The sequence below is a fragment of the Cryptotermes secundus genome, unplaced genomic scaffold (assembly GCF_002891405.2).
Source record: "Cryptotermes secundus unplaced genomic scaffold, Csec_1.0 scaffold1090, whole genome shotgun sequence".
Taxonomy (NCBI): domain Eukaryota; kingdom Metazoa; phylum Arthropoda; class Insecta; order Blattodea; family Kalotermitidae; genus Cryptotermes; species Cryptotermes secundus.
Genome location: NW_019734379.1, coordinates 261,687 through 288,447, shown reverse-complemented (window position 1 = coordinate 288,447; position 26,761 = coordinate 261,687). Strand labels below are relative to the sequence as shown.

At 43.7% G+C, this 26,761-nt stretch overlaps 2 protein-coding genes across 2 annotated transcripts in view; one reads left to right on the top strand and one right to left on the bottom strand.

Moving 5' to 3' along the window:
• LOC117282669 (paired box pox-neuro protein) overlaps positions 1 to 9,347 on the top strand; it is an 87,745-nt gene extending 78,398 nt beyond the window's left edge. The window contains exons 4-5 of the mRNA XM_033753249.1: positions 1,801 to 2,059; positions 5,781 to 9,347. Coding sequence (XP_033609140.1) covers positions 1,801 to 2,059; positions 5,781 to 6,655 — 1,134 coding nt within the window. The 3' untranslated portion in view covers positions 6,656 to 9,347. The remainder of the gene's footprint in view (positions 1 to 1,800; positions 2,060 to 5,780) is intronic.
• Positions 1 to 26,761, bottom strand: part of LOC111868961 (mediator of RNA polymerase II transcription subunit 20) — a 344,422-nt gene that overhangs the window by 306,770 nt on the left and 10,891 nt on the right. Inside the window, exon 2 of the mRNA XM_023860093.2 lies at positions 3,642 to 3,730. Coding sequence (XP_023715861.1) covers positions 3,642 to 3,670 — 29 coding nt within the window. The 5' untranslated portion in view covers positions 3,671 to 3,730. The remainder of the gene's footprint in view (positions 1 to 3,641; positions 3,731 to 26,761) is intronic.

Genomic DNA, 26,761 nt, shown 5'->3' with positions numbered 1-26,761 from the left:
CAACAGTGTTGCAACCGAAGAGAAGAACGGGATTTACCCAACAAATATTTGCCTGGGGGGGGGGGGGGCAGAGCAATTAGACGCATTGTAGCAGAGTTGCTAGACGTGACTTTTATAGATCACTCAATCGCCTAGCACCTGCACCAAATAGTGTTCAGTTAAGTGCAGTTACAGGTGTCCGCCATAAAGATTTCACCACACGAAACTCCCACTTCGCGATCGGCAATGTTGCTTGCTGTTTTATTGCACCAGGCGGAACTTCTTAATTTTTCTGATGCTTAACGCTGATTATTCTCCTCGTCTAAAAGTAAGTAAGTAAAGCTGTCCCTGTACCAGGCCGTGAGACGTCGAGGGTCCCGCACTATCTAGACAATCGGCTCACAGATGGCGGTAAGGTTGTCAGCCTTACGCGCTTCAGTCCCCAGGAAAATGATTTAATTAATGCCTGGTACTCATTTCTGTTAGAGGCTGAGTCGACTCCAGGGCCAAAGTGCAGCTGGAAGGATTCGGTCAATTGAAAAAATCCAATGACCTCATCAGGACTTGAAGCCGCGACCTTCCGTCTTGTAGCATAGCACCTCAACCAACTACGCTTGTAGCAGCTCCTAATATGAAATTTGAGGTTCTTACGGCGATTAAGATTCATATGATATTTTGCCTTCAGCCTTATGACACCGTTTAGCCTGGTAGGGGGTTACTTTCTCTCTTTAGTGACTCCCTTTAACGACACGTCCAGTATCGAGAATATATGGAGAGTATGACGAAAAACGGAATGAATGAAAACAATTGGCAAAGGAGCGGAGGTCCAGTCGAGATTCGAGTTCAGCACCCCTCCAATAGAAGTCTCGAGCTTCGCCGCTAGGCTAGCCTGTTGCCGTTATCTTTAGCTTAGGAGTTCCTGAATTTGAAAGGATTCTGACGATGGTGTATACTGTACTTCTTTTGGCTTATTTTGGACTTCACCCATCGTCCGGTATATAAAAAAGACAAAAAACCACAACGTTTCGGAGACTGGATCTGTCTCCGTCTTCAGGTGTATAGGGAAGGTTTAACCTACTCAGTTGGGCCCCTTAGAAAGAGCTAGTCTCAATCACTGGACCAGTGATTGAATGTTACAAAATTTTAGTCTGAAGATGGAGCCAGTACATTTCCTCTGAAATCTGATAACTGTCTATGAGACTATACGGAATCATAACGCCAATGGCCACAATATAAACTCCAATTGTGCGTCTGACACATCTTGTACGGCATGTCGTATGTTGCTGGGGCGGCGGGGACAGGCATTTGCCTCACAATGGATTTAAATAAAACTAAGAATTATAGGAGTGAAGGAAATATACCTAATATTAACATCATAAATTAAAATTAAAAAAAAAAATTCTTTTACCCAGAATACCCTAGCGTGACCACTAAAGAGAGGGAGACGGCGAAATTATAAATCTGAACGTACTCGTAAATTTTCTGGCTGCCACCTGAGGAACTGTCTGGTTCCCCCTGTTAAAGAAAACACTTAGTTCCCGCTGTGTTTTGAAAAGAAAATCCAGCAACTTTCTAATGTTAACGTAAGGATGTACATCACCATGTGATGACGATGCATCCTCAAACACTTTANTGTCTGGTTCCCCCTGTTAAAGTAAACACTTAGTTCCCGCTGTGTTCGAAAAGAAAATCCAGCAAATTTCTAATGTTAACATCTGATGACGACGCATCCTCAAACACTTTTCCCCCACAAGCATAAGATCGATAACATTTCAGAATTTCCGGCAGTGGTCGATAATGTAGGTTGCTGTTTTATTGCAGCAGGTGGCCACGCCCACGGTTGTGAAGAAGATTCTGCGCTTCAAGCAGGAGAACCCTGGCATGTTCGCGTGGGAGATCAGGGACCAGCTCCTGGCGCAGAGGATTTGCGACCCTAACTCGATCCCCAGCGTCAGCTCTGTGAACCGCATCCTCCGAAACAGCGGCGCGTGGACGGAGGCAGACCTGGTGTCCGCGGCTGCAGCGGTAGCTTCCGGAGGACCTTGCCCGCCAGGCCCCAGCAGTGCGCAGCATTCCACAGGTTCAGTCTTCTCTTCATGTACCCTTCATCTCGTTTGCCTCCAGGGCACGAGTGACTGCACAGTTTTCTCTCGAACAAGCAGACCAAGACATATATTAAGCGCATCCTTTGGGACAATTCAGATCCTTGTATCGCGGGCCGAGCGGTAAGCACTCTTGGTTCGTAAATGTATGTCCCGTGTTCAAATCTCGGCCCGGAGACCGGATATCATAATTCATAATTCCTCACCGTTTCCTTCGGTTCCTGTGGACATATTCCCAGGCAATACTTCGTATTATGTCACGACAACTTCCTGTAACATCCTTCATGATTCATGTTTCGACGTTATTTGGTCTACGTGACTGTAAAAAAACAGGGTCTCTCTGGTGAACCACTTAAGCGCTGTGTTGTGTGCTTCACTATGGTCCGATCCTCCATCCGAGGAGCCGAACAAATTGTCTCACTAAAGTTTCTGCAAATCCTGTACAAGGGAGAAGACTCCGGTCACAAGGAGAAACACAGATATGTATTGCAAGGTAGCACACAAGTCCTTCCGGCAACCCCGACAATAATTTAGAATCACGCTGTAGACCAAATACATGGCTACAAGTGTACTGTGATTCTAAATTATTGTCGCGGTTGTCGGAGGGAGTATCAGTTACCCTGTATATACAGCGTCTTGGAACAGGATGAAGATGAACGATGAATTGGAAAGGATCCGGAAAGAAACTGTCGTAAAGTACTAGCTCGGTATTTACCTGGAGGGAATGAGGAAAAACCACGAAACAGTTCATTCAGGATGACTGCTGTCCTAGCCAAGATTCGAAAATACTTCTCCCGAATATGACTGAAACTACACCATCCTGTTCGGTGCGCAGGTATTAGAATGGGCGAATTAAAATGAAAGATAAACATTCACCATGATGGCAGGCATTCTTTTAGTGCGCAGTTGGTTCAGATTGATACTTCCTCAGGTTTCAGGGCTGGATTATCGCTTAATCCGGATTACCCCTCCCCCCAGTTAATTCGGATTAACGAGGATTTATTGTATTTTGCGTAAATACGTATTAAAAGTAAAAACAAAACAGAGGTACGAGTATTTGTGTCAGGTAGGGTCCACATCGCGAGATCTTTCACACCCCTGCCTTGCACATTTCTATGGTACAATAGCCTTGGGTTACGTGACTCCTGTTACAATTCTTCATGCCTCATTGTTGTTTAGTAACCGAGAGAATTGATTTAAATGGCACACCGAATTTAGCAAGCGATCCGTGACCACGGTACATTAACAGACGTTGGCACTGTAATGAGATCTCAAATGAAGTCACAGCAAGAAGCCCCCCAGTAGTGAACCTACCACGGTTCGCAGCTGGCGGCACGCTGCGACGCCATGTTCTTGTTCAACGCATCCTATCAACCGATTTGTGGGAGCAGTAACACACGTTTACAGAGGAATATTATGGACGCTCCCTACCTGTTACTNTACCACGGTTCGCAGCTGGCGGCACGCTGCGACGCCATGTTCTTGTGCAACGCATCCTATCAACCGATTTGTGGGAGCAGTAACACACTTTTACAGAGGAACATTATGGACGCTCCCTACCTGTTACTCCAGTGCAGTGACTTCCCCATTTTGTTGGAATGCCAGTGAAGCAGGCGTGGAGACCAGTCAACGAAGTTACGTGGTGGATACTGAAAAATAAAGATTGAAAATATTATGATGTGTGTTTCTAGAAAATTTGAAGAAAAATATATGCAGATTTTTTTTTTAAAACCTAAAGAAAGAGACTATTTGAGAAATCTTACATCGGAAGCTGATATTAAAATGGATCTTCAGAGAACGTGATAATGAATTTAAATGGATTCAACTGGCTCTATACAGGATCTATTGGTAGGCTGTTGTGATCATGGTAATAAACCTTTGGATTCTATAAGAGGCTGACATTTTCGAGAAGAAGACCTCTTTGAAGTAGGTTATATAACTACACTGCATCAACTGCCGGTGTTATTTAATTCCGAATGAAACATGAAGGTGATTATATAAGTTTAACTGAATGTACAGGAAAGGAAATCGTCGTGGCCTAATTCAAGGCGCCATGTCTGTGTTCAAGTGAGGAAAACCATAAAATGTCTCTATCAGTTTGACCTCATATCTCTAGAAATAAAGTCACATGGTTTATCACCATTTCAACACATTCGATAGAAAACTTCTGTTGGTACATTTACAGAAATCTGCAATGCGGTTTCTAGGGTCATGTTTTTGTACTTTCTTCATAAAATTCTATTTCAGCATCATGTTTCATTATTGTAGCACTTTATATACGTAATTCAGTCTTTTAAATGCAACATTTCGTGGATTACTGATTAACCATCATGTAATCTATGTTCTGGGCACATTTCTGACGGGTTTCGGCCGTATGAGGCCAAGATCATGCATATTTAATCGGCAAAACGCTCTACAGCAACACCAAGCCCTGCATTTACAAGACTGTATTATACATACCTATCAGCTAGAGCCCTTTGTTGTGCCCTGACCGCTCTTTCAGTTTCGTAACCACATACACAGTCGGTAGGACTCCTAGGGCGGGGATCAGCTTGCCACAAGGCCGCTACATACGCACACAGAGATCCACGTCTCGAGTGGCATTCGAACCCACTATTCCAGAGTTCGAGAGGACGAAAGCAGTTCATGCCTCAGATTGCGCGGGACCCCCTGAAAGTCCATTCGAATGCTACATTAGGTGCAACTAATTATTCTAGAGCGTTCAGTCCGTCTCACGCGCAGCGCGCGTCACTGACAAGAGAATCTCTGTCATTACCGGCCGCGGAGAGGCATCAGATAGCGGCCGGCCGACTGGAGCAGGTGTCTTCTTTCGAGATACATCAAGTTTTTAACTTGTATGAATAATGCGGACGTGCTTTTTATATCAGAGCACTAAAGTTACATGTGTGCCTGTTAAAAGAATGTTCGAGCTGCAATGGACGGAAGGGCTGGCCGAACACTGAATAACTGACTGTTTTACTTAATTTAGGGTGTGTTCATTCTCAGGCCGATCACAGTGACCGCGCGGTCTAAGGCATAAACCGTTTTCGCCCACTCAAAAGCTGGGATCGTGGGTTCGAATCCCACTCAAGGCATGAATGTCTGTGTGCGTTTATTCTGCATTTGTGTTGTTCTGTGTGTAGGTAGCGGCCTTGTGAAGGGCCGATCCCCCGAGCAATGAGTCCTACAGACTGTGTATAGGATTAAGAAGCCGAAAAAGCGGGCAAGGGCCAAAGAAACGGCTGTAGAGACATTGATGGATGAATGATGAATGTTCATTCGTAGGCTGATTTACTGGCTCACTTATCAGCAGAATTACTGAGTTACTGACTAAAATAATATTTCTGACAGACTTGCTGAGTGGTTAACTTAACTGCTTGTACGCTGATTGACTAAAAAATGAATAGCAGACTAAATTACTGACAGGCTAACTTAATGCTTGATTGACTGCATAACTGAATTACTGACAGGCTAACTTAATGCTTGATTGACTGCATAACTGAATTACTGACAGGCTAACTTAATGCTTGATTGACTGCATAACTGAATTACTGACANTGCCCTCTTAGTACTAAAGTCATTTCAAGACGTATTATTTCATCTGGTGAGACTGACTGATCGAGGTTCGAACAGGATACCTCGCAATATGAATCGTAGATAGTGTTAGGCAGGGAAATAATTGCAGTTTTGTGTTCGCAGAAGCAGCTCTCCGTTCTCCCACTGGTGGCTCAACTTACCAGCACAAGACAGCGTCACTGGTGACAGGAAGAATGGGATTCTTCACTCCACACCCCCAGCTACCTCAAGGTTTTAGCCACGCGAACCACCAGCAGCATCACAGTTACACCTCAAACACTAGCACCACTTCTGGACGCCTTGTCGCCCTGCACCAACTTCACACCACGACAGCACCCACCACACTTACCACCAAAGGCACCATCAGTCATCACCAGTCACCATGGGCAAATTTCATGATCTCTTGTCGACCCCACCACAGCGCCCTGCCCTACCACCCTCGCTACGGGGCTCTTATGATGTCAGAGGGAGGCTTCACTGGCGGCCAGCTACCTGCTGAAGCCCACAGTTCGTATCTCCTCCAAGGCTCACACAGTAACAGCAGCAGTATCGCGGGTAGCGAAGAGGACTCCAGGGATAAAAGCGAAGACGGTGATGAAGATGAAGAAGACGTTAGGATGACACCAGAAAGAAGAAAAGACAATAAGCAGAAAATGGAGCAACAACAGCAACAGGAGCCGCAGCCAGAGAAGAAGCGCAATCCGTACTCCATAGAGGAACTTCTGAAGAAACCTGATATCGCGAAGAAGCCTTCAACATCGCCAGCGACCCTGTCACTCCAGACCATGTTCCTCCAGCCCCCATGCGGTCTGCTGGTAGACAAGCCCTGCACTTGCAGCCTGGTGTCAGCAGTGAGGCCTCATCAGGACCACGAGGCCTCTTGTATCGACCTCATCGAGGCTTCCTCGTCATCGTCTTGTGCCTCATCCGTCACAGTCCCCATATCCATGTCGCAGACAGGAAGTCTACACAAACAGACAGCAACTTGCAACACGTAGTACGTGGCACGTTTCTGAGGGGTCTCTAAGAGCTGTTAGGTTTGAACTGTAAGCAGTTGACAGGAAGATTCACTTCCCGTGCTACGCACGAAAAGTCTGGCTCAGAAATAAACGTTCGGTTTCACTGCATTTAGTGTTTCATAAGATGAGTAGAAGGAATAGGCTTCACACATGTCGGCGGTTGAAGTTGGCTATTTGTAGATATTCCATAGGCTAATATGAAGCACCGTATTTATCCGAACGTAATAAGCACCCGGTTTCTAAAAGCCTATAAGTACGGTTAACCGCTATAAGTGTACTGGGTAATTCATAAGTTCCTTCCAGAACCCTCGACAATAATTTATAATCACAGCAACCATATAGCCATATATTTGGTCCACAAAGTGATTCTAAATTACTGTCGGGGTTTCGGACGAAATTATGAGTTACCCTGCTTTAAAAATAAGTTTAGTGCGTGCCGTGCCGAATTTTTTTGGAGGCAGTTTCTAGCAAATGCACAAATCAGAGTAACGAAATAAAGGGGTAAGATATCTTGTGGAGATCTGTAGGCAAACAAATATTTTTGCCGCCAAAACAGCTCGATCATTGTCTTTTGGTGTCTTGTTTTGGTTTGCCTCCTGTCGGCACGTTAAGATTTATTTCATGCTGCTGTCCCGTTTGCCCTAACACACACAGGTCAAGCATTAGACGACGGCAAAGAATGGATGTAACGCCGTATAGTCCGGTAGAATTCCATCAATGTATCGGCTTAACCTATGCCTTCATCTTCAGGATCTGATAAAAACCATGCAAGAAACCAGCAACAAGGAGGCGAAAATAAATCGAATTCGACAAGAGAGTTTAATTGTTGTGCCTTACTTGTATGCAAATATTAACCTCTTTGGATGTGGTTCGCCATTTCTTTTTGTCGCAAATGCTCGAGTGGGATTGCCGGAACTCCAAAAGCCACTTCACGACCGCCGAGTAAGATAGAAGCCGCACTCAAAATGTATCGGTCGCTATTGACGACCAGGTTCTGTACTTTTCATCCTCTGTGTATACATTTTGAAGGGATGATAATGAGCGTTAATTTTTGGCAACTAACATAAGCTAGCACGGAAAGTTAAATTTATAACACAATTCCAAAATCTGTGTCATTTCTAGAACATTCTGTATAGTAATTCAGTCAACATGTTAGTCTCAGTGTGTGAGTTACGTATTTTAGATATCCTAAAGGAGGGACACGAGTTCCTATTTCACCCATAGCTATGTCGGTGATTAGCGATAAGCGACGATCAGCAAACAAACAAAGCAGCAACATGCCCGGGTTCCTTCTTCTCGGATGGTAAGAAGCGGACTGAATAATGAAACATTGCGAGCCCGTAAAGACGTCTTGTAAATCTGGATTATGATGAGAAATATGAGGGCCAGTTCATTCAACTACGAACACCGCACGTGACTGGTCTGGGCTGTATCGGTCGCCTCTCTCTCTTTGGTACTGGGTTCTAACCCCCACGGCCTTGTGTGAGGGTTGAGGCTCTCATGGAGATGACTATGAAGTAACGCCGTGTAGTCTGGTGGAAATTTACCGACATTCCGGGTGAACCTGCTGCCTGATACACAAAACAGGGGCAGTACACTCCTCCGAAACGTCCGTAAACTCTTCCAGATTACACGCCAGATTCCACACAGCCTTATTTTCCCCAAAGAACATTATTTTATTTTTAATGGGTTTCTCAAAGAATGATTAATAATTGTTGTCTGATTAATTTATCCCCTTAAAGAACGGTGGTTACAATTGAACCGTCCAAGTCTTCTGGACCTCCTGCTTGGGCAGCGTTAACTGAGGGGTGGGTGTGTGGGTAAGGACAGGTAACTCAGCAGGACTGACTCTGTCTCAAGGGTCGCATTAACGGGGAAACACGCCGGTCATTCATCATACGGCAAGCCACAAAGTTTGAATTTGATGATAAATATATTTATTTTACTTCGCAAGTTTACACTCCTAACAGTGAATCACTAAATTCTCAGAAGCGACGAGACGTAATGGTGTGCTCGATTTCTCCCTCGCGTCAGTTTATCCACTACTGGCATCAATTTATTATAACGAATTTCCGATGTCGCAAAACACGTCCGTTGACCGTTGAAGTTATTACTAAAATCCCCCAAAAGATGACTCGTACCAACGACGCATCACCTCCCAACAGTGGCGTCCGTCGCTAACACCAGTTCCTCATTATCAGTGGCTGGATTCGAACAGAGTTCCTCACCCCCACACCGAATATAGGCATTCATATTGGTTAAAACAAACGAAAGTCACGTCATCCTATGCAATGCATTTCCACATCTGGAAGCCAACAGCGCCAGGATCTGCTCCGACCGGCTGGACCCCTCTAGAGTTGATTCAGAAACCGACCTGTGCTCATATGTTTTGCTGCAGACCCCACAGAAGATCTCCAAGCGCCGCGACATACTCCCCAGCTTCGAACCCAATTAATAAATCGAGAAATACAGGAGAAAGTGAGTAGCGGGGATGTTAGACAGAAAACTGAAGTACACTACTGTGTAGCATCAGACCAAGAGTTTCCTAGTCAGTAAAACTGTAAGTTGTCTTCGTCTTGCGAAATAAAGGCGTCTGTCTGTCACGGCATTTAACTTATTCACTCTGAAATGTTGAAGAGGACATCTGTAGTTTATTTGTGAACTTATATGTGATTAAATGGTTAAATGTAAAATGGCTCCTTTTCTTTCCCTGTCAGTCCTCGCCACTGAGCAGGTTAGCACAGGGCTGCCACGTCTCACCTGGATGCAACGACAAGCTTCCGGAAGGTAGGATGACTCATGAATAATGATTGGGACGGGTTTGCAAGGAAGTGCCCGTGGCATAATTCAGCTATTGTCCCGGAATTTACCCAGAGGGACTGAGGGAACTTACGAAAACAACTGTGAAGAGATTCGAAGGGAGGACCCACGAATGCGGGTGCAGAGTGTTACCAGCACACCAGTCTGCTCGGTCAACTAATTCTGATACGGTTATTTGTTTATTTAACGATGCTGCCAGCTCCTCGTGCTATGTGGCGTCGAATGGTAGGATCATGGAGTCAGGATAGCTCAGTCAGCACAGTGAACAGGCTACGGGGTAGATGATCGACGAACCAGGGCTTGATTAAACCAGTCAAGAACTTCCCAGCACTCATGCAAACAGGTTTGATTACTATGTGCACAAGAAACGGCCGGTTGTCCCAGTCCTGCCCATGATTCTTTAACATCTATTTTAATATTATCTCCCATTTATATTCGATTCGCTGCCAGGGCAACAGACGTTTGCATTCTTCATAGCGCCCAAACTGACTCGGGAGCCCACCCAGCCCTCTATACAATGGGCACCGGGGGTAAAGGAGCCATGGAGTGTAGCTGACTGCTCTCCTTCATCCAGTGTCCAGCTATACCTCCACTTCCATGCGTCTTCGTGGTTTGTTGCTTAATTAATTAAGCACAAACACAACTTCACCTCTTTATCTGTACCTCTCATCTATGTTTGGGTCGTCTAAGTGGCCTTCTTCCTCTCGACCTAAACATTTTACGTCATCATCTCTTCCTTTCATGCTACATGTACCATTCATTTCAAACCCTCGACTATGAACACCTTTTGGTCTCTGAAATTTATACACTAATTCGTTACGTAAGCTCAGAATCTGTGTACCCCTTGCTCTCTGTTTCACACCCAACAGCAGCACCGCAGTCGGTCAGCGGCTGCTACAAAGGACTCAACAAACAGGAAGGCTACAGATGTCCAGTCTCAGACGCCGGCCGACGACTTTTATGCTCCAACGAAGAGCGAAGGAGCGTAAAGTGAGGCTATGTTAGCTAGCACGAAAGTGACACCCGCCCGGTGTTAACTCAGAGCTAGCGAGTGTGAGAGGGACAAACCTGCCTCTTCAGCTCAGTGTTGCCTGCTGCATAATGTACAACCGTAAGGAGCAATGAGACAGCAAGATGGCTCAAGCGGTGCCCCTTCTGACTTGTATACAGAGGATGCCTCCTTCGAATCTCAACTGAGGTACTGGCTATAATGATTTTGCTCAGTCCTTCCATGCAAATACAGGGAGAGAACCTATAGCTAGGCCACGACCACTTCCATCCATATCCGTTTCAATTTAATACGTACTCACATTTTCCTATGGGTTAGTTTACGCAGCGAATTGTAGGATGATACATGAAAAATGAATTCGAAAGGATTGCGAAGGAAACGGTACTGGTAATATCGGACACTACCCCCGAATTTGGCGATTACGGTGGCCGTGCAGTCTAACGCATGAACTGTTTTCGCCCGCTCGAACACTGGGTTCGTGGGTTCGAATCCCATTCAATGAATGGATTTCTGTGTGCGTTTATTCTGTGTAGATAGCGGCCTTGCGACAGGCTGATCCCCCGTCCAAGGAGTCCTACGGACTGTGTTCGGATGTAGAAGCTGAGATGAAACAGAGCATTTCACGGATGCGCTATACCCCAAGTGGAAGCAACAAGAAAAAAGAAAGAGACCGGGATCTAACGAGAACCATGAAAAACACCAATCTGAATAACCGGTGTCCCGCCCGGAATTCGAACAGAGGGCATTCCGAATACAAGTCTAGAATGTTACAACTGTGGCAATGCACCCTTCTGGCAAAGCCATACGCAACTCCACTGCAACAAAACTAGACTGGCAACAATGTAAGGACACGAAGATATCATCGTCGCGTGTAGTAACATTTTTAGACAGAAGCTCAGCTCGCGTTTCGCAGTTCAACTGTTTGGTACATCGTAGCCATGGCAACGTACAGATGGCGTGACCAGGTCAGCAGATGGGACAGCTGGCGCTCCCAGTATGTCCTTTCGCAAAATGATAGGAATTAGAATATTCCAAAATATGCCTACATGTACGGGTGCCTTATTATTATTTAAAATTCCTAGCACACGACGTGAACAAGTGAAGCTCCCCCTCTGAAAGCACATTCAGCTTTTAAGCTCAGCTCTGGGCTTATGAAGATAACAAGATTAGTCATTAATGATTTACGTGAGGCCGTTCACATTTTGCCAGGTGCTGGGAACCGCAGGTGAAGAAGCTGGGTATATAAAGGAACCATAAAATGAAGCGTCGTTAAATAATATGATACTTGAGCACTGGAGCCATAAAGTCAGCACATCGCCGAATCACTCTCACACACTGTATTTGCGTTTGGGTATGACGGCGTCTGCTGTTCGGCAGCAATGGAGGAATGCAGACGCAGAAGTGTGTTGAGGAGAGTATCTGGTCCTAAATGCGAGCAGATAACAGAAACTTCTCAATAAGAAGCTTCATAATTTGTACACGTCATCAAATGTGATAACATCAAGAATGAATTTGATCTCTTTCATTCTGGTCCGTCACACTAACAATTATAAATACAAACCACTCCGTCCAATGTGACATGTAAGTTTTTATTACGTTAAAACTTATCTCCCTTACATGTTTCAGTCCTTACGGGCCATCTTCAGAGGGGACATCATTACGAACTGGAAACTACCATCACAATAGGTGTTTTCATTTAAAATACATACACTCATATCTGTGCATTATAGGATATAAGTGTATGCATTTTAAATCAAAACACCTATTGTGATGGTAGTTTCCATTTTGTAATGATGTTCCCTCTGAAGATGGCCCGTAACGACCGAAACATGTAAGGGAGATAAGTTTTCATGTAGTAAAAACTTATATGTCACATTGGACGGAGTGGTTTGTATTTATCAAGAATGAATTTTCACAAGAAATATGAAAAACGCCCAGGAAAATGCAACCGGGAAAATGGAAGTGACCGCTCTAGAGACAAGGAGGGAGACGGGAGGATGATGTTAAAATTTATTTCTATTATGTGGGTTACAAGGCGACGGGCTATGGGCTGGACTGCCCGGGTTCGATTCTCTTCTCCACAGCGTTCAGACCGAATTTGAGGCCCACCCAACCTCCTATAAAATGGATACCGGGGGCTCTTTCCACGAGGGTAGGGCGGAAGGGGCGTGACGCTGACAACTCATCTCCATCTAGTGTCGAGTTCATGAAAGTTGGAGCTTTACCTTCACTCCCCCATACGTCTTCATGGCTTGTGCTTAAGTAGTAAACTCAAAAACAACTTTACATTTCTGTCGGACATAAGGGCGTGAACATGACTTAAGATAGTACCATTGGGGGGGGGGGTTGGCGTAGCGATAACAATGAAGGCTGATATTGGGGGGGGGTTCTCGGTTCGAATATCGGCTGGGAAGCCGATTATCCCGGCCGAGGTTTTCCTCAGTCCCTTCAGTCAAATGCCGGGATTAGGCTACGATCGCTTCCTTCCACATCCCTTCCAGTTCATCATTCATCTATCATCTTACCGTTCGACACTATGTAGCTTACCAACTGACAGCGTGACAAAATAATCCACAAACGGTAACAGTGGAATGGCGAGCACTTGTGAACACTGTAATGGCATTCTGATTGACTGGCTGAGCCACTACTAGCTTCTCTACTGCTCTGATTCGTTGAGTTGGTACGCCTTTATATACCCCTGAAAGCTATGCAGGGCAGACAAGCTGCAGGTGAATTGCTACCTGTAAGAAAGGGCCATAAAAAGACTCACAAGTGAAGAACTGATGAATGGCGCCACGCCCTGCTTCGCTCCCTTGTTATTTCAGCCGCGTTTGTCCTTATCAAAATACGGTTTCAGATCATGTTTGTCTAACAGATGATAATCAAGAAACCTGGTATTAATATTGTGCCACCGGCCGTCTGCAAGAAGCCCTATTATTTAAATTACTTTAATTAGCAATAGGCATGTAAAGATCAGAATCACAGGACTATTGCAATATGTGTGAAAAAAAAATACACAACTTGAAATTGAATCTGCACATTTGCAGATGTTAAATGGGCGGGAGGTGCAGACAGAAAGAGAGAAAGTGAGAGAGAGATCACATTTTAGAAGGGGAACAAATATTTTGGTCTTTGAACTTTTTCAGACTCGTCCTGCTAAAGTTACGTTTCAGAGAAGGGCACGAAGTTTGAAAGTGAAGAAAATAAAGCTTAAGGAAGTTGACTTTAGAGACAAGCTGGTCAGTAAGGTTTCCACTGGGCGCCATTGCATTCTGATAATACGATTGTGAGGCATTCATTAAGGCAAATTTGGTTAAATATTAAGCTCATTTAAATATTTAAAAATTCAGTTCCTGCCACACAGAAGAAAACACTGCGTTTGCATTACAAAGACCAACTGGATAATTCTGCTTACAAGAAAGATCGCTGTTCATTATCAGAAGAGTATGAAACATACAAATACTCTCTGTGGGCGAATGGAGACTTTATAAATATTTGTTTTGTTGTTTATTTCAACAAGCTGTCAGTATCTAGAATATGAAATGTCGAAGCACAGTATGGTTTGTAAATAATGAATTTCAAAGGATTTTAAAGTATTTTCCCCGGATTTGTGTGAAGGTGCTGACAAAAACCAGGATATGATATAATATAACCGGCGTCTCAGCCGAGATTCGAGTCGAGCGCCTCCCGAATAGAAACACAGTGTTTTACCGCTATACAGGGGCCGCGCCATAGCTCAAGGGGTCAGTCGCTGGCTTCCTACCGCGGCGGCCCGGGTTCGATCCCGGGGTCTAGTCAAGTGGGATTTGTGGTGGACAAAGTGGCGGTGGGGCAGATTTTCTCCGAGTATTTCGGTTTCCTCTGTTAATCTTCATTCCACCAATTGCTCCACAATCACCCTCAGCTATCATCTGGGGCTGGTACAATAGGCCAGAAGTGGCCGCAGTACAAGGGACTTAGTCCAACCCCACTAGCAATAAAAAAGCAAATACCACTATAGAAACCTGCTCGATCTTCTAGTATTAAAGAAAATGGTCCATATAGTTACCACTATGCTTTAAAATGTAATTAGTACTGAATAAGTGGAATGGATGACGCGCTGACGGCAGAAAGAAGGAGTGAGAGAGAAAGTGTTGTGGCCGATTCCTAAGTACGGAGCTGTCATTCGCATGGAGCGATTGAAGAAACGCTAGGACAGCCCTCGATTTGACTGGCTAGCATTCTAGCTGAGAGTTTAACCCAGAACCTCTCGGACACGATCCCTCACCTCTAACGTATTGTTGCATCTTTGCAAAACTCGTCGAATCAAATCACGGTATGTAGGAGACCTCAGGTTCTCATAGAGATCACTGTGCAGGTTACTATCACGTGGGATGTGACCGTGTAGTCTGGTAGAGCGTTACTGACGTTTTGAAGGCTGGTACACCCTCCTTCTTCATTGGTCCTTGCAGGGCAGATGCAGACCGCTCCTCCTCGTAAAATTCGCGTTATCTCGCGACGTCATTCAGGCCGTTGGACGCCAGCTTCCCTCTTCAGTGTTCCGGGTTCGATCCCAGGTAACGTGACGTAAGATTTCAGGTTTCCATTTCCGAAAGGGATAAGAGGTTTCACCTTTTACAGACAGAGCCCAGGCAGAGGGGGAAGGGTCTTTTTCCTAGGGGTAGAAGCGGCCGGATCGTGAAGCTCACCACTCACCTTTATCTACTGCATCGGTTAAGAATGTCTGGACCTATTCCTCAGATTTCTCATACGTCATCGCAGAGGGAACCTTAATTGATTGAGCACAGGGACGACTCAATCTCTGGTTTCCCCTGCCAATTCTCATTCCGCCTATGCTCCACAATTGTCAATCGGGGCTGGTAAAATAGGAACAACAGAGGTCGACGTATCAAGAGCACTCGGTCAAAATACCACCCTAAGAATTAAAATTTCATGCCACCAGTTCCACAATTCTCCACTCTTCATTGACTCCGTTGGATCAGGTTTTGTTTTCCTTCCAGAATTTATTGCCGTTTTACCCATTATCATTAATTTCATACAGGCTTGCGTTACGTAACCCGCACAGACTATCGGAAATGCTATCAATCAATTCTTAAACGCTTGCACGATCACATCTGCTCAGTCAAAGTTAGTTTATCGTGCCACTCGTAATTGCCGGGCGTAGCCCTCCCGTTCTGCAGAAACAGGACCCAGAGGCATCGGTTCACGTCGCCTTGACACACACACAATGCGCAGATATACGCACGTAATAGTGGCAGATAATGCAAGCAATAAGGACAAACGAAATTCCATTAAAAGGCATATAGATAAACTGTGGAAATTCGGTACGTCTTTTATGAAGTCTCGATTTCAAGCCTGGCCGGGTGCAATGTGAATTTCTCAGCATTTCCTTTCCTTGTCTCAGCTTCGCCAAAGTCAAAACTCTAAGGAGTTTACTATATACACCATCTTCTTTAACATAAAAATACTGCACTTCACTCACACAACGTACTTATGGTTTCTTCTCACTCTCAGAGCAAACACCAATAACGTATTTCCCTAAACAGTAATGAAGTCACAGTGTGTTTTCTGTGAGGTAGGACCCGCATTTTTTTATTTTACGTGTGGTTCTGTATGGGTGTGAAACTTGGTCTCTGACATTAAGGGAGGAAGATAGACTGAGGGTGTTGAGGAGAATATTTGGACCGAAGAGGGATGAAGTGATAGGAGTTTGGAGAAAACTGCATAATGAGGAGCTTCATAACTTGTACTCTTCTCCAAGTATAATTAGAATGATCAAGTCAAGGAGGATGAAGTGGGCAGGGCATGTAGCACGAATGGTGGAGAGAAGGAATGCATATAGGATATTGGTGGGAAAGCCAGAAGGAAAGAGATCACTGGGAAGACCAAGGCGTAGGTTGGTGGACAATAATAAAATTGATCTTAGAGAGATAGGATAGGATGGGATGGATTGGATTGATCTGGCTCAGGATAGGTACCAGTGGAGTGCTCTTGTGAACACGGTAATAAACCTTCGGGTTCCATAAAATGCTGGGAAATTCTTGAGTAGCTGCAGAATTGGCAGCTCCTCCAGTAGGGCTCAGCTCCATGAGTAAGTATGTGATACAGGAATAGTAATATGTTTTGCCCTTGGCAGGAGTCGAACCCCGACCATAGGAGTGAGCCCTCCCGGTGATGATAGCGGTATTAGCTTCGAACATTTTCAGCAGGAGTGAAATGTACAAGTTCTTGTGCTACAGGGCACAGGGACAGCTGTTCACTTGCCATGCGTGATAGAACCTGCTTTCTGCCTTAAAAGTATGACAGGCATATAATCTAAGTACCAAATAATTAAAGCCTTTAAAGTCCATGTTAATAGGAAAACATCATTTAAAGCTAAAGAATGCTGGACCTCCTTGGTTCCAGGACATGCGCATTGAAGGCTATTAATAGTGGTTGCTGCCTGGACGGCGTGTTGTGCTAATCGCTGGACTGACTCATCCCTAGGAGCAAATGCCCTGGAATCTCTACTCAGCTGCTCCTCTGTTCAGCATCATTAAGAGGCATCAAGGGAGCCGAGGAGACTATTCTGTTACCATCACATCAAATATTCTTGATCATCACACTAAAATATGATATACTTTTATCAGAAGAATATTCCTTTCCATGACAAGATAGTATACATATTTCTTACCACCGCCATAAATAATACTTTACCATCACAACACAGCAGTAATTCATATTAGCCAAATTAGCCTGACATGTGAAAGATTATCCTCAGGGGCCGTTCACGCCACGCACGAAAATTTTAGGTTACGTGATGTTAGAATCATCCAGCAAGGTTAGTCAGGTTGGGTTATCTGCCTGCGTAGTTTCGAATGACTTACTCGATACAAACATGTTATAAATGGTGAGTAGGTATGGATTTGAAAGGAGATGGCTTTGCTTTGTTTGGAAATGCTATGAAATAATTTGATCTACTGAGAGCATCGATGGAGTACGTCAGTACTTCAAGCCAGATCTAAGGATAGTAAATTAAAATAGGCCACGATCGCTATTTTACACAATCTTCACAACACCTTCTCATTCGACGCTATACAAACCGTTGAAGACTCTCGTGTTAGACCTCAGTTTCAAAGGAGAGCAACGAATTCTTAGCCTGGTTAACATTTTAAAATGTGCCCATTTAAATCACAATAAAATTCTGTGTATTCTGCCTGCAGCGCACTCGCCAGATCCTTAGGCTAAAAAGAGATTATTTCGCTAAACGCAATTAATCGATTTGTCTACGTAATGGACATTGTGTGTCTCCTGAGATGTAAGAACTGAACTCCTAATTATTATTTAAATTAATACAAGGTTTCAAAATTATAAAAATCCACCAATCCTTTCAATGTTTATGTTATGTCTTACGCGTCCATGAGGATCATAAAGCTTCTACACGTGATACAGTATTGTTAAACGACCTCATGTTCTATCAGTTCACCATGTGTACTACCCTAAACATTCCTCAATAATGCAATATTGACTTCGAATATTCTACTTGTCTAATACGTTTCTAGGCGTGCCTCAACCCTTCTTCCGGCCCATCGGCGCCGGAAGAAGGGGAAAACCGGAAAACCGTCCCCCGGGATATTTCTTGGAAGAATATCCTAATTGAAAAAGAAGAAGAAAATGTGACAAAAATTACAATCATTTTTAAATGAGGTACCATCAGTCTGAATATAGACATTCATAACTCGGGGGAGATCGGCAAAACGTTTCCCTCAACCAACTTAAACGTAAGTTTGTAAGCAACTTCCTGGCGGCCTTCCTTAGAAGAAAAATCCTGGCATGGTCCATGATACAAAACCTTAAACTTAAACGGCGATGTTAGCATTCCGATACGCGAAATGTGTCCATATCCGCTTCAAACTGTCACTACGCAACTTCTGGAACACTGGCGATCTCTTGTCACCAACTAAATCGCTAACAAAGCGTAGCAGAGCTCTTCTTGTTAAGCTGGAAGTAGTTCACATAATCACTAAGTTCCTCCACTCCCGCTGAAGCCGCAAGATCTGTACCGCGTTCACAGAGCGAAGTATTTGAGGATGTTTCATCACCAGAGAGTTACGTAGAAAATTGTTGAAGTCTGCTCTCGACGGTCTATGGGAACCAGTATCCCTATACCGGACATGTCACTGAACACAGGAATTATTTTCCTTGAGGATGTCTACTCAAGGTGTGACGTACCCTCAGAAATGTTCCAAGATTTCCTTCAAGCAGACACAAAGCAACGCGTGAAAGCGAGAATTCACGAAAAAATAAAATAACATAAACGACACCTGTGTAACATTTGAGGTTTTCGAGGCGTTGACTATAAAGAAAGCAGTCTTCTTGGAAGTGGCGTCATATAGATATTGTGTTAACGTACGTTTCGGAAGAACGTATCGCCTCCATCTTCAGAAAGAAGAAAAAACAAGAAAATCCGCGAGCAAAGAACCAGCGCGTGAGCAGGTGGAAATGGAAGCGATACGTTCCTCCGAAACGTCCGTTAACACAAAATCTACACGGCTCCACATCCCAGAAGACTGCTTTCTTCATAAATGAAACCTGTTTACGGATTTGTGGTGTACTTTTATTTTTCCTACGAAAAAAAAATGGTATTTATGCGGTCAATAAACTTTTTTGAAATTCTGTAATTTAAGACTCCCAATGGTAGTGCAATTAATAGCTTTCCATTTGGTTCATGGAATAGGCTCAGCATCTAGCAGCATTATAAATCTACTACACTCAGCAGGTGAGACGGGCTGGCGCCCCGGGCGATCTTGTACCCGCTCTAATCAATTACAAACTCGTATCCACTTGATAAATTGTTCAGACGAAATTAGCAACTTCACTTTGCTCTGTTATGATTGTTCTATTTAAGTATGACATTCCGTCTTTCATTTGTTAAAATTTTTGACTGAAATTAGGTGCAGATTAACACTTTAAAGAGTGAATTTCTTCTGAATAACGTACAACAATTCAGTTTGTGCCTCACAGGAAACACATTACGTCTCCGCTACAGAGACCAACCTGTTAATGCTGTTTACTGTGAGAGGGCAAAATGCAAAGTTTTAGTGTGTTATATAAGATGGTAAGTATAGTGACCACTGGATTTTAAAGGGTTAGGTTCGAGGTATACCTAAACCATTCAGTGTAGAATCCTCTAAATTACAATATATAAAATCATGGACTTAATTTTGCCTGTTGTTTTGTATGGGTACGAAACTTTGTCTCTCTGCCTGCGTGATGCTATAGATGGCGTGCGCCTGAGAAGAGCGCGCGAAGGAGAATAGTCCGATCTGAAAGCGACGAAGTAAGAGAGAGATTGAGAAAACTACACAGATCCGTAGTTTTAACTTCTCGACAAATGTTATTAGCATGATCAAATCGAGAGGGACACATGGACTGAACGCGTGACACTCATGAGAGGCATAAGAAACATATAAAAAGTTATAGTCTGAATACCTGAAGGAAAGGGACCACTTGGGAAACCTAGATGTAGATGGTATGAAGAAATTAAGATGTAGTTTAAATGAATATGACGTGATGATGCGGAAGGAGGTTCGATTCCTGGTAAGGCAAGAAAATTGTGTCCTCTCCAGACATCCACTTGTGCCCATCCAGTGGGAACCGGAGGCTCTTTTCTTGGGGGGTAAAGAGGCCAGAGCGTGAAGCTGATAACTCACCTCCTTCCGCTGACTTTGTTCAAAATATGTGGAGCTGTACCTTCACTCCCCTATATATCTTCTAGATGTGGATGCGAAGATTTTAAATTCTACCTGTTTCCGAATGCAGATTCCAGGACAATGCAAAGCCATAAATATTGATGTGAATTCTGCTAATGCCATTATCCGATTTTGTTTTTGTTTGCGGCACGTAACTCTGTCCCCTCCCCCCATGAAACCAATTCCTCCCGGAGGGTGGCGAGCCCTCTGATTGGATAAGTCAAGACAACATTCGGGCTCTATTGATAAGGGAAGAGACAGATTAACATGTGATGTCGAACCGGTCTTTTTGACGTACTAAATCTATAGCCGGATGAGTTAGAGTGGATTGCGCTAATGCTGATCGCTAGCAGTACGAACTTATAATCCATATTAGATATGTAAACACGATTAAGTTGTCAGTAAAAATATATAAAAAGGTGTTTTAATGTACTGACAAATGCTTGCAGATTATTGCAACCATGATGCATGATGTTGTTAAAAGTTACATCATTAATTCGTCATTAATTATCGTAATTAAAACGCCAAGAACCTGTCTGAAAATCTCTATTTTTACTTGGATATACGTTAATCCTGCAGAAGTTAAACTACGTTTCGGAAAAACGTACTGGTTTCATCTTCTATCCTGAAGATGGAGGTAGTTAATTCCTCCGAAACCTTGAGCTTCCACTTGACTATATTGCGTCACATTCCAGGAGAAAATACTGTTCTACAAGGAAACTGGTTAGGTTTATAATAAACGTTGGTATTGTCTGTGGGCAGGCATTTGATAATATGGGAACATTAATGTATAAGAAATAGGTGCTCCTGTGTCTGAGAATAAGGCCAATTAATTCGCAATTAGCTCCCTACATGACCTCAGTTTGACTTTGCATGTCGTTACCTAAGTGAAATAACAAATTTTCCCCTCTGTGTACTGTCAGTGTTAAGGCCGCACCCGACTCATCACGTGAGAAGTTCTTGGATAAAATCGCGAAGCTTGCATACTGAATCGGGATTTCATGATATTCCCTGCTGTATTAACTATTACAGCGAAGTGGTAAACATATATACCGTAATTTATGATATATTTTAATGGCATCATCAGAAATATGACTAGGTCTCTGACTAAAATTCAGTGCTTAACATATTTTAGGCTTGCCCGGTTGTTAATTGCTGTTGCTCTTTCCGTTCTTGGGACGTTACATGGCGTTATCGTCGGCGATATTACCGACGTTTCGGGAAGTACATCGGCAAAATCGCAAACATCAGCATGGTCTAACAACTCACGTACAGAATCAACAGAAAAGAAAACTTAGTATGTATTTCCCACGTCCCTCAAACGTGCTTCATGGCCTGCCCATCTCATTTCCCTTGAGTTCAGCATCCTATATCTGATGTAAAGTATAAATCATGACTCTCAATGTCATGAAATTTTTTCCAGCCTCCTGTTATTTCATCGCACTCAAGTCCATATATTCCCCTCGGCATCATGCCCTCAAATACCTTCAGTGTGTGAGTAGGCCTACATACATATAGGGCACATAAAGCGCTTACGCTTGGTGCTTAAGTGCCCACGCATGCTAGCAAGTAGTTACGAAAGACACAGAATATGACATGGCGACGCATTTCAGAATCCGCCTCCTTGAAGTAGTCAAATCCAGCATGATTGATTTGATACTGCAACAATTTCCCGTTGAATTTCAACTGGCTTCATGCCTGTAACGAGAATGAAAAAGGAGGCACTTTCTGCTTGAACAAACCCATGGAGACGCCAATATACCGGTCAGATACTTCCTTCACTCTTCCTTGAAATATCTGACGTAATAAAGTTTATAATTTTTCACGTACGGTGTGTGGTCTGTCCAACAGTGCCAGGGGCCAACACGCTGCAAAGTGTAATCAAACCCTAATGTTGGAGAAGGTAAAAAAAAAACACTAGAATTGGACACGTGGCTCCAAACAATAATTAAAATCAGAGTATGAGGTCTACAAGATTGCCACTGACGATCATAACACGAAAAATGGTTCGTAACAAAGGAGTCGAGAGTAACTCGTATCGTAGCAACGGGCGCACGTAGCGTATTGCTCTGACAAATGATGATCACCTCACGTCAACTGCTACCTTAATTGTTTTCTGGCTGAAATGATGTGTTTAATAAGCCAGCAAACCTCGTGTAAGAGATATCAGTTAAAACGAAAGATAATTTTCAAAATTAGATCACGTAGCATACGTAAGTCTGTAATGCAACGGGGTCCCAGTGAGGTATATTTAACTTCACATTGGACGTAACGTAGGAAGATCTTTCGACAGGAGAGTAAACCCAATTTGAAGCCTGAAATTGATAAATAAGTTAAGTTCATACCTCGCAGAAAACTCATTATATCACAGTTTTAATAGCGGAATCAGGCCGAAGAGGCTGGTCTAGACCTAACGCTCGGGAGGTGCTCTACTTAGACACCGGCTGCCATGAGTGAGGCTTTTAATGGTTTTCCTTAGGCCCTAAAAGCAAATTTTTGGACAGTACCTCGATCAGCCACGACCTCTTCCTTTCACATCCTTTCAAATTCATGAGTCATCCAGCCATCGGATTCGATTAAATCTCGATGCCAAAAACGCCGTTAAACAGCACACGAAAACTGTGCAGAGTTCGTAGCTTAATATCTTCCAAATTACTACCATCATCATCGCCATCATCATTATTTCACGCCACATTACAGGACATCCTGTCCGTGAGCCAGCATTTAACTTTGTCCCAAAGAATCGCCATGTAACAGCTTCATGAAGAGTATGTTTGAAATTCAGTGAAGTGCTACGTAAGTAAATTCCTCTGCATTACTGTTGTTATTATTATTATCATCATCACCATTATCTCTACAATGCGTATATCAACCGAAACGTGTATGACTCAAGAGCCTTCAACAACCATTAACAGCCATTAGACTAAAGAAGTTTTGAATTCAAGTCTTTTGATTGACACAGTCATTAACTGACGGTCAGTAACTCAGCATCTCCCATTCTGTAATTAATATCTACTTTGTTTGTGGACGTTTCAATTATAACCTCTGGAAAGCCATCATCTCCAAGTCTGATCACAATCGGTCCATGTGTTCCTTCCCGGTCCTCTCGTCCAAATACAAATTTGGCTGCGTGAATGTGTACAACTGTGGCTGTTGGTGTCTCTAGCAGGCGATAAAACGCTGCTAAAACCACAAACCAACCATATCCATTTCCATATTTATATAGCCTGAAGATGCAGAGAATGATTTACGGGACCTGAAAGTGAAGATATCGAGGAAAATGACGAAAAACAGAGAAGAATGTACATATGTCATGAAGGAAACCAAGGTTCTGAGCCAGGGATAAGAAAGTAAGGAATTCGCCTCATGCAGAGAATGATGTACGAGAGAAGAAGCTGAAAATGTGGAGATAAAATGAGAATACTGGAGAAACACGGCCAACATTCGCAGAGGCCGCAGAGCCGAGCAACGAGTAGAGGAGAGGGCGGGCCGTTTTGGATATTATTTAAAGTTTCCTATCGGAATGAGACTTGTGCGGGGGGCATTTGTGAACGGGCTGCTAAGCAGGATATCTGGACCCAAGAGGGGGGAGGCGAGAGGAGGATGGAGGCATATACATAATGTGGAACTTCGTAATTTGTGCCCCTCGGCAGATATTATTTGAATCATCAAATTTAGGAGGATAAAATAGGGAGAGAACGGAGCACGCATGGGAATGATGTAAGAAAAGGGTTTCGGTAGGCAATCCTGATGCAAAGAGACCATCAAAATAACATACTCGTAGATAAGAAGATAATATTAAAATGCATCTTAAATAAAATCGGAGAGTGTGGATTCATTTGTCTCTGAATATGAACCACTGGCGGGCTCTGGTGAACATAGCAATGAACCTCAATAAAAAGCTAAGAATTTTTAGAGTATTTAATTTTCTGAAAAAAGGAATCATCTGATTATTCAACACCAAACGCAAATGTTATCTGGTGTCGGCAGGGGATCATCGCTTGGACGAGGAGCTAGAGATAATGGAATGGTCGTGGCCTGACTCAAAGTTGGCACAAATAAGTAAACTGAGTGAAAACCAGTTATAGTTCTTCTTATTAGTTTTCTTGTGACCGTGTGCAAGAGCACACTGTTAATCGAAAACTGCAAATTTGTGACATTCATGCCGAGATGTGACCGGAAACAAGTGAAGCATGATTTGCGTGCGGGTTATCTCTCCGGTCACAGTTCATCATGTAATATTAATGGCGCTGCCCGACAGTTTCTGCTTGTATGAAGCAAGACACCGGCCAAGCGTCTAACCGGCTCCTACATGATTAAGAAAAACAAGGCTTTCCAGCGTCTGTAATATGTGGGGATTAGGGATGTTGTCCTGAAGACAAAAGCACCAGGGCTCTATGGAGTGCAGCTCCAAGCTATGAAGCAGCTGCCGTTACCGCATGATAGCTTTACGAGGCACGCGGCAGCGTAGTAGGATGAGGCACTATGCTACATGCCGCAAGGTAGCGGGTTCGATTTCACATTAGGTTATTGGATTTTTCAGTTTACCTAATCCTTCCAGCCGCACTATGACCCTGGGGTCGACTCAGCCTCTAACAGAAATGAGCACCGGGAATCTTCCTCGGGGGATAAAGGAGGCTGTCGCCTAAGACTGACAACTTCACCGCCATCTGTGACCTGACTCTCTAGAAAATGTGGGACCCTCAAAGTCTCACAACCCTAAGGCCCTCCACGGCCTGTTACAGGGATAGCTTTACCTTACCTTTTACGACAGCTTTACACTTTTGCATGCAGAATTGAACAACGCACATAACTAAAGGGGCTGACACTTCCATCTTCAGACAACGGATATTAAAGAAGCCAACTCAATTCCATGGAGCTGAGTTCTTGAGAAGCCAACAGTTGAACGAATGGATGAATAAGGGTTGCGGCTTAACCGGTCCATGCACTACGTTCATCAGTGACCTGCCGTTTCCCCTCTCTTCAGAACCACCAACGATTCCAAACTTGGAAATAAGTGTAATATAGAACATAAAGGGGTGCCTTAGAATCACCCGGTTCCCTGAAGAAGTGCTCCACGTTACAGTCATACGGGATATGTGAGGCTGATTCACCTAGGCACCTTTTGCAAGTGGAATCTGAAAAGGCGTCCTTTCAGATGACAGTTTCCGCTAAATAGCCCTGTCATCAACACGCTAGGATGTGAGAATGTGGACTGGATTCATCTGGCTCAGGGTAGCGATTTGTGGCGGAATCTTGTGAGTACAGCAATACAAATTAGGGTGCCAAAAATATTGGGAATTTCTGAAGTACGTGAGCAACTGTTGATTTTATCAGGAAGAACGCAGTTTCATGGATTTGACAGTTAGTTCAAAGTTAATTAATGTTGTCCCTATACTTAATTAAGCACCAGACCACGAGAACGTATTCGGATTGGAAGTATAGCTCCACACATTCCTAACCTCGTTAACAGATGAATGTTGAGTGGTCAACTTCACGTCCCGGACAATTTATTTCTGGGAAGAGGGCGTCCAGAAACCACTGGATATGAGACTGGGGCCCCCACAGCCGGTTTGAACGTATCCTTGCCTCTGCCTTGAACCGAGCCCCAATTCCTCTGCCTTTCAGCCCGCAGTCTAGTCGTTGTACTGACTGAGCTACCCCAGCTCTCAGAAGTAGATATTTCTAAATTCCCCAGTTTACTTTGGTAACGAACTGCTACCGTCACTCTCAACTTCATCATTCAGTAACCATCCGATAATTTGACGCGGCGTTAAGTAACCCAGAAATGAATAAAAAGCACGGGCCCTGGATCTACTAGTGAGAACAACTGGCACGGAATGAGGCAAAGAGCGATTATGATGAGAGCTAAAAAGATGGGCGGAAAAAAATGACCACGTTTCTTTAAATTCGCTACTTCCACTATGGCATGCAAAACAAATAGAAAACTTACTAAATATCTTAATTGTATATTTATTTATGGTCTATTTACCTGCATTATATGGCGTGGAGCGATATTTTTATTACCGAGTGAAAAGCAGAAAAGGATGAAGAAGCAAGCGGTCGTGGTATAGACTAATTAGAAGTAATCAGGCCCATTAGCGGAATGACCACTCAAAATTCGATATAAAAACATGACAACTCCCGTCTCTAGCTGCTGTTTCCAGAGGTTACCCTACCATTGACCCACCTTTTCAAATTGTAGCCCTCAAGGGACACTCTGAATTCTGAAGAGTGCAGAGGTTCATTTTTCGGAGAAGGTGAACTTGTCAGTACCGACAAACGACACTGAAAGAACAATTAAAACAACGCCGATTAGTGCTGTCATCTTCCGCCCCTACTTGTAACTATGATTCTTTTCGCATTTGGTTTCCATGGTAACGAAATACGAAACCGATAAACATTACGATAAACAAATATTATGTTTCTGAACTTTATCCGTAGTGCTGTTTTTATTTAAAACACGGTTCGAAGACTGGATTCTGTTTCCGTCTTCAGGGGGAACATACTCAATTGGGTTCAATC